The 8,835-nt window shown below is 36.4% G+C and overlaps 1 protein-coding gene across 3 annotated transcripts in view; it reads right to left on the minus strand.

Annotated features, from left to right (window-relative positions):
- Positions 1-8,835, minus strand: part of Fam133b (family with sequence similarity 133 member B) — a 37,181-nt gene that overhangs the window by 19,594 nt on the left and 8,752 nt on the right. For 2 of the 3 annotated variants that reach the window (XR_001872160.2, XM_017795467.2), the window contains exons 2-7: positions 6,341-6,438; positions 4,441-4,519; positions 1,633-1,707; positions 1,469-1,501; positions 995-1,057; positions 196-288 (exon numbers count right to left, since the gene is read on the minus strand). Coding sequence is in view for 2 of the 3 variants with exons in the window: in XM_017795467.2 (XP_017650956.1) it covers positions 196-288; positions 995-1,057; positions 1,469-1,501; positions 1,633-1,707; positions 4,441-4,519; positions 6,341-6,438 (441 nt within the window). In the remaining variant the exon portion in view is untranslated. The remainder of the gene's footprint in view (positions 1-195; positions 289-994; positions 1,058-1,468; positions 1,502-1,632; positions 1,708-4,440; positions 4,520-6,340; positions 6,439-8,835) is intronic. The other variant, XM_017795468.2, reaches the window with a different exon arrangement.

Below are 8,835 nucleotides of genomic sequence, written 5' to 3' on the forward strand. Positions count from 1 at the left end.
ATATATATATATAAAATACATAAGTACTTGGAGAATTATTAAATGCTACACATCTAATATTAAATACATCAAGTAAGTGAGGTGAACCTCAACGTACAAAATTCAAACATTTCTAACAAGAGCAATGTAAGCCAGGAAGAACTAAAAGAAAATATGCCTTTGCCCTCAAAAACATTAATGATTAGAGAACTTTACCTTACTGTCTGACTCAGATTCTGACACGGAGCTTTCCGAAGATTTATGGGATCGGCTCTTCTTTTTCTTTCTCCTCTTCACTTGTCTCTTATCCTATATAAAACATTTTAGAAGTATTTTCTTTCTGTTTCAGAAATTTGATTTATACATTTTACTAATATGATAAACATTAATATGCAGAAATTAAAAGGACCAGTTTGTAAACATATATTTTTCCTTAATTAATATTCATAATGTAACATACCACTTTCCTAATTTAAAAGCCAAGTGATTTGAATTATATCTAACTCCAAGCAATGAGTCAAAAATCATTTCAGATTTTTAAAAAATTCTATTATTTTAAATGAACCATGTAAAATTTTAAACATTAAAAAATTAACTCAGTATTTAAAAATCTCATCATTGGGGTCTGAAGAGATGGCTCAGCGATTAAGAACACTCTGTTTTTGCAGAAGACCCAGGTTCGAATCCCAGCACCCACATGGCAGCTAACAACAGTCTGTAACTCCAGTTCCAGGGGATCTGACAGCCTCTTCTGTCCTCCGCAGACATTGCACAACACAGGTGCACTTACCATGCAGGCAATACATGCATACACATTAAAAAAAAAACAAAAAAACCCAAAAAACAACAACTACCCCAATTAAAAAAAAATCTCATCATTCCATTTATTTACATGGGTACTTTAAGTTATGGATAATCAATCAAAATCCAGAAGTAAACATATCTACTATTTCAAAACAGGATTCCTCTTGATATTAAATTCAACATTACTTCATGAACTACAAGCAGAGCTTACCTCGTCTTCAGAGTCTGAGGAGCTGCTGGAAGAATCAGAGCTTGATGAAGAAGAAGATGAATACTTGACCAAGCACAAAACAATTAAAGCTTGTGAGATGCAGGAATTATTTTCTTTTACTAAGTATCTCAAGTACTTAGTGAAATCAATCTAGTGTCTAAGAAACAGATGCCATATTCATAAGATTTAAGTATTAAAATGCAAGTCACCCCTCCCCTAAAAGCTCAATGAAGTGACAACACATGCAGTGATAACAGCAGCAACAGAGAACTCAGTAGGCTATGAGAAGGCTGACAGCTTCTCTTTCATGTCACTGAATGAATACTGCCACCCATCATAGCCACAGGACCTCCAGGATTCTTGGCTCACTTAGAGTCTAAGTTACCTTTGGCATACAGGTAAAACAAATCATTCTTACTTTTTGGGGTGGGCTCTTAATTAAAACATTTAGAAAAATAGGAAACTTTTGCTCACCCTACCAGATTTTTTCTTTTCTTTTTTCTTTCTCTAAAGGAAACAAATACAAGTCTAAGTAAATTGATGCGATTTTCAAACGTATCTATTAAGTCATATATAGCATTATTATGAAAAATCCAACTATGAGATTAAGAATAGCAATAAACTAAAAATGGAATTACCTGTCTTTTTTTGGATGAGCTCTCATTTCCACTTAGTAATTTCTCTCTGTGTTTCTCTAGCTCTTTCTTCCAATTCTGCAAAAAGGTTAGACAGCATTAGAGGCTATTGATCTCCGCCTTATTTTTTACATTATAAATATATGTGTGTATTTATGGGTGGGTATATGCAGGTGCCTACAGAGTTTGGAATGGGACATCAGATATCCAGGAGCTCAAGTTACAGGCAGTTGTGCACCTCCTGATGTGAGTGCTGAAACCTTGGGTCCTCTATAAGAACGCTGTATGCTCTTAACTGTTGAGCCATCTCTTCAGCCCCTGTTAATCCCCTTCTAACAGATTTGATAGAAAGAGACAAGGATTACTTCCTTTCTTCATCTTCTTGATACCACACACCTATCTCCGCTTCTAATTACAGTAAAAGACATTCTAAGATGGGAGTGTCTGCCATGCCTGTAGTCCAGGGAACTTGGAAGGCTGAGGCATGAGCATCATTTGCACTAAGCCTGGGCATAGCAAGGCCCCTCTCTTTAAAAACCAAACCAGGCTGAGAAGATGTCCAGAACATCTAGTTGTATTTAGCAGTTGAGTCCAGTGACGGGAGAGAGTAGACATGCAACTCAAGGAAAAGAAGGCCACCGGCGAAACTACAACGCAGCCGGTAGAGACTCTGGATTTTCCATCTGATGACGACTTTGAGTGCAATGTTCCAGAAAGGCCAAAAATCTTACCAGACTTGGAGGAGAGTACTTCATTATCAGAAGATGAGCAAGAGTGGAGGGAGGGTATTCAGAAGGTATTCAAAGAACTTGAAGGTGACATTACACAGTCCCTTCTTGCAAAGAGAAAGCAGTTACAACAGAATATAAATACTTCTTTCTAAACCCTGAATGAGAAACTTAACCATTTTCTTAAAGAACAACAAAATGAAAGGGAGAGTCTGTATTCTGAATACTCTCATATGATTCTGCCTTTGTTTGAGCAGTGGCAGAGTAATGTTCTGGAAACTGAGGAAGAAGAGGATGATATCATTGCTATGTCTTGCCAGTAAGCGCTTATTGTATTTCATGGTGGAATGGAAGTGGAAGCAAAATTTGAAGCAGTCAAAAAGTTTTCTGAGCAAGTCATACAAAGTGTCAAAATCCTTCAGAAGAATCAAAAAACTGTTGAACAAACAGAAGTGAAAGAAATGGAAAATCTGAAGAAAAAAATTGTAGAAACAACATCAAGATGTGGAAACTGTTGAAACTTGTCTTCAGTCTCTGCTAACTGAGGACTAGGAAGAAAGAATATAATCCTCCATTTCATGGTACACCTACATTGGCTACACTAACAGAGATTTTCACAGAAAGGACTACTTCTCATTTATCATTACTTTGTTACATAAAAGACCCCTAGTCTGTTTAAAAAAAAAGAAAGAAAAACCAAACCAAACAACACAACACAAAACCAAACAATCTACAGGTGCTGATCATTGACTCTATCATCAGAGTCGTCTCTGCTTTTATGGAAGAAGAGATGAAGGGATGGGCACTTTCTCACTGTGTTTGGAGAGGAGGAATAGGTATTATTATTGGTGACAAGTCCAGTTTAATTTTCGACAAAGAGGATGAGATGCTCTTTCTAGACTCTAAAAGTTGTTACTTCAGACTATGGTTGAAATACTCCATTTATGTTTGTAATCAACGTATAAAAATCACCTTGGAAATTCCAATGCAAGATGGTTAGTGCAGGGACCAGGTGACCCTAAAGATGATTTAAACTGCAAGATGGTTATTCTCTTATTTTTTGTTATTGTGTAGGCACATGAAGACAACTCTGTGGAGCTGGTTCTCTCCTTTTACCTTTACATGGGTTCTGGGGATAGAATTCAAGTCATCAGGTTTGCATAGCAAGTGTCTTTTCTCAATGAACCATCTGGTTGGTCCTCTTATTTTTACAAGAAAGTATTGATTTAAACACAAATTTGTCTTCAAATATATCACTAATACTCAAAATACAGAGCTTCCTTAACCCAAAGAACGATGCTCAAACCCTTGGTTATTAAAGTAAAACAAAATAAATTTCATTTTATTTTAAGATACCCTATCCACAAGTTGGGTAATCTCTTCAGAGGATGGTGTGATAAGAATAGGAGGTAGGAACTGGCTAGGCAGTTAGGGTAAAAAGACCCCAAAGAAAAGTAGCCAGTTTCTTGGCTAAATGTCCTTGGGCCTCTTAGCAACATACTCTGTTCCTAAGGCCAAAAATGTCAAAAGTATTTGGGAGCTTGTATCCAATCCTTAAAAGATTTTAGGTTACCTCTTCAGAGGAGGGGAATGTTAAGAGTAGCAAAAAGCCCCATTTAAATTAAAAAAAAAAGGAAAAAAGAGTACATGAAGTTATCAGAAAAAAGTAATGGGGAGATATGGGAGGAGTTAGAGGGGAGGGAGTGGGCATGGATTTGATCAAAACACCTTACATGCATGTATGAAATTCTCAATAAATTATTTTAAAAAAAGAAAAAGAGGGGCTGGAGAAATGGCTCAGCGATTAAGAACACTGACTGTTCTTGCAGAAGACCCGGGTTTGAATCCCAGCACCCACATGGCAGCTAACAACTGTCTGTAACTCCAGTCCCATGGAATCTGACAGCCTCTTCTGACCGCCGCAGGCACTACACAACACAGGTCCACTTACCAACATGCATGCAATACACACGAACACATAAAATAAAAATAATAAATAAAATACAAAGAAGGAAACTGATTAAAAAAAAAAAAGAAAAAGAAAAAGATTAGTCTATTTCTTTAAAAGAGATTATTTACAAACCTCATTCATTTTTTCTTCAAATTCAGCCAAAGCCTTGGAACCTTTCTTTTTCTTTTCTAGCTGCTCTTTTACTTCCTCCCTTAAAAAATAGAAAGTACAAATAAAATTTCAAGCATTTCAAATTAAATGGATGGACAATTACAAATGAGACAACAATATTTCTGTAAATATAATGTTCAATATTCTAATAGACCTCTATTCCAATATTGATACTGTTCAAATTTCTTTGTTCATAACCATGCTAATAATCATAATAAAGCCCCTTGGATAATGCCACTCATGTCTTTTCTAAACACAGACTGGTAAGTTAACATACCAAGCATCTGAGTATGTACATACCAAAGGCATTTTTTTTTTTTCGGTCTTTTTGAGACAGGGTCTCCCTGTAGCCCCAGCTGTCCTAGAACTCACTATATAGACCAGGCTGGCCTTGAACTCACAGAGTCCACCTGCCTCTGCTGGGATTAAAGGCGTGCACCACCATGCCCAGCCCAAAGGCATACTTTAGATAATATTTTAACTTAAGTCTTACAACAACCTAGTGAGAAATAGTAGGTACCTCCATTTTATAGATAGATTCAAGTTTAGAGAAGGCAAGAAATCCCCTAAGTTAGGTCACAGGCCTTCAGTGCTATGGAGGATCAAGAAAGGTGTATCTATCTGATTCAACTGCTATATTCTGCTACTAAGTCTCCCATGATATGAATTACCCAACCTGTGGGTTTTAGTTTTTTTAAATTTATTTTTATTTTATGTTTGAGTATTATGCCTTCATGTGTGTAAGTGCACTCCTGTTGTGCAATGCCCGAGGAGATCAGAAGAGGGCGCTGGATCCCCTGGAACTGGAGTTATGATGGTAGTTAGCTGCCATGTGGGGCTGGGAATCTCTACAAGAGCAGCCAGTGCTCTTAACTGCTGAGCCATCTCTCCAGCCCCTCAACCTGGGGGTTTTAAAGATGTCTGACACATAGATAAAAATGCTAGATTCAGCATTTCCCCTTTAAATTTCATCCTCTCTTACCATTTTAAAGGTAAAATAATACTTCATTTTGAGAAATTTATTTTCTGATTTGCTACAGCAGTTAACAACAGCACTTATACACAGAGTAAAAAGTACATGAACATTTGGCCTGAAAGCAAAATTCCCTTTAACACAATAAGCATACATCTCAACCACAGTTGCCTGGCTTTCAGGGTACTCAAGAGGGACCTTGCAGCAGGTCATATGTCACTTCAGGACTGCAGTAGTAAGGAAAAAAGTTCAATAATAATAATAAGGCCTGCACCATGGCAGTTTAGTTACAGATGAGAGCTATTTGCTGAGTTTTTCTGATTTACTACAAAGTCAGAAAAAAAAAAAGAAATCCTGGAAACTCCTCTATATTGTCCTTCGTAACATCTAAGTGAATCTCAGTGACAGCCACAATCAATCAAACTGCCTATTCTGAATAGTGTAGAACTCTGCAAAATGAAATGAGAATTTGTTTAGAGGCAAGAGTGGCAGGAAAGGTTACCTGGACCAGATTCTCAAATGTGTATTTTATGTTTAGGCATGCAATTCATACATTCAAGACAAATCTATATTGTCCTTCGTAACATCTAAGTGAATCTCAGTGACAGCCACAATCAATCAAACTGCCTATTCTGAATAGTGTAGAACTCTGCAAAATGAAATGAGAATTTGTTTAGAGGCAAGAGTGGCAGGAAAGGTTACCTGGACCAGATTCTCAAATGTGTATTTTATGTTTAGGCATGCAATTCATACATTCAAGACAAATCATGGGTTACACATTACTTTAAAAATCAGTCATCTGGAAGCTGATTGGCAATCAACAAAAGCAGTAAGAGTAAACTTTAAAAAGTTTATAAAAAGCTTATAGGTAAATTGTTTGAGAAATACCAGGTAGGTCTTGGTCGATTCAGATAATCCTGGATTGTTGGCCCTGAAGACTGGACTGGACCCCGTGATCTGGCCATTGCTATTGGGTTCATGTAGGCCTTGAGGAAAGAACAAAAATTAATTCCCTTTTATTACAAAATCAGCTTAATGCTTTATTGAAAGCTTTAAATGTTTGTGAAATAAGTAGTTATTTCATATAACACGTGCTGCTGTTGCTTTACCAGAGATTTGATGAAATAATGACACTTCTTACCTACTGAAGGCTTTTATAGTGATTTCCTAAAAGCCAGTGAAGGTGATGACACTATGCTCACTGAGAAATTAAGAAGCTCACATGAATGCATTTCTCAACTCTCACAAAGAAGCTCCCTTACACAACAGATGGTAATTAAACAAAAACCCACAACAGGACAATTATTATATATATAAAAGAATACATTAAATTGGGCAGGGGGCAGTAAAGGGAGGTACAGATTTGGGGGGGGGGAATCTAAATACCATCAAATTATATTGTATGAAATTTGAAAAAGTTCAATAAATTTTTTTTAAAAAAGAAGCTCACTTCAAAAGAAGCAAAAGAGATCTAAGTCTGCTATTGTTTTTTCTTCTATCCTAGAAAATACTGTGCCATATTAATGGCAAATTTATTCTTAAATTAATGTTAAAAATTAAATTACCAATAGGTTAACAACAACAAAAAATAGAACTTCATTAAAAAAAAGTAAAAATATGGCCACTCATGATGGCACATACTTGTAAATTGCAGCACTTGGGAGCCAGAGGCAGGAGGATCAAGAATTCAAGGATAGCTTTGACTACACGATATTCTGTCTCAAAAGAACAAAGACAAAAATCCAAAATAACTTAAAAACTTTCCTCTTGGGTGTTTAAGGCAAGAAAGGACATTATTTTAAAAAAAAAATGAAAAGACAATTCACAGAATGGAAACTACCTACAAATCATATATCTGATGAGATTAGTGCCCAAAATACATAAAGAACCACTACAACTCAACAACAAAACCATTAATCCAATTGAAAAATGAGCAAAGATTGCCCTGCATGGTGGCACATGCCTTTAATCCCACCACTAGGGAGGCAGAGGCAAAAGATCTCTGTGAGTTCAAGGCCAGCCTGGTCTACATAGAGTTCCAGGCCAGCTGGGGCTATAGGGAATTAATGGAATTAACGGAATTAAAGGAATGGTCAATAAGACCAAAAAACAAAAGAGCAAAGGTACTAAATCACCTTCTCCAAAGATACACAATGTCCAAGAACCACATGAAAGAATGCTTAGTATCACTAGGGAAACTGAAATAAAAACCAAAAACTCATGCCATTTCATATCCATTAAGATGGATATTATCAAAGAAACAGAAAATCACAAGGACCTGTAAAAATGGGAAATTAGAACCCTTTGTACATTGCTGGTGAGAGTATAAAATTAAGTAAGTTCCCATGGGAAATACCTTGGTGGATTCCTAACAGATTACACACAGAATCACTACATGAACCACAATTCCATTTGTACGTACTACATATATCCAAAGGACTGAAAGCAAAGATTCAAATGAACATCCATGTTCATATCAGTAGTATTCAAAACAGTCAAAAGGCAGAATGAGAAAAATATGAATGGCTAAACAAATGTCACATTCCCCGCCACACAGTGGTGTTCACAATGCAAAAACCACATTATGGTGATGCTTGAAAATTCTCTCAGAACTATGTTCTCAAACAGGATTAGCTATTTTGATGAAACAGCATCTCCAACATGAAATTGGGAAGTAAAAGTCAGATCCTTATCTGAGGATTATGTCCCTTATGACCCCTATCACACACACAACCACAAAGAGATGTTACCAATTTAGTCCCATGTATTGTTTGCAACACAAATGGGAAAGCCTTCATGTCTTTGTCATTTACAATGAGTATCAAGGCTGTTTGAATACACAAAACATCCACACATACATTCATACATTGGTTTTGGGTCAAGGGCAGGGAAGGGTCATGAGGAATTAAAGCTCTATGCTTTAGGTTACAAGAGGAGTTCAAAGCCTAGTAGATTTGCTTACATTATAAACAAGCTAAAACAGGATTAACTTTTTGGTTGTAAGGTTAAGCAAAGACCTTTATCCAGCATATGCCCATATTGTAAAAGTCATTCCTATCCTCTACTCCACTCAGCCTTAAAAAGGAATGGGATTATAATATTATAATATGGATGAGCCTTGAAAACAGCTATGCTAAGTGAGGTAAGACAAATGTGAAAGGACAAATTTACAGCCACACTTCAGAGCAGTACCCATAAGGAGCAAGTTCAGAAAGACAGAAAGCAGAATAAAGGTTACCAGGAGATGAAGAGAGGAGAAGCTTGAAAGTTATTGGCACACAGTTTCTTATTTTGGATTATGAAAGTTCTGGAAATAGTGATGGTGGCTGTAGAGCACTGTGAATATACTTCAATGCTACTGAACTAGACTTGAAAATAGTAAA

This window comes from Nannospalax galili, unplaced genomic scaffold (assembly GCF_000622305.1).
Source record: "Nannospalax galili isolate Female #2095 unplaced genomic scaffold, S.galili_v1.0 scaffold85, whole genome shotgun sequence".
NCBI lineage: Eukaryota > Metazoa > Chordata > Mammalia > Rodentia > Spalacidae > Nannospalax > Nannospalax galili.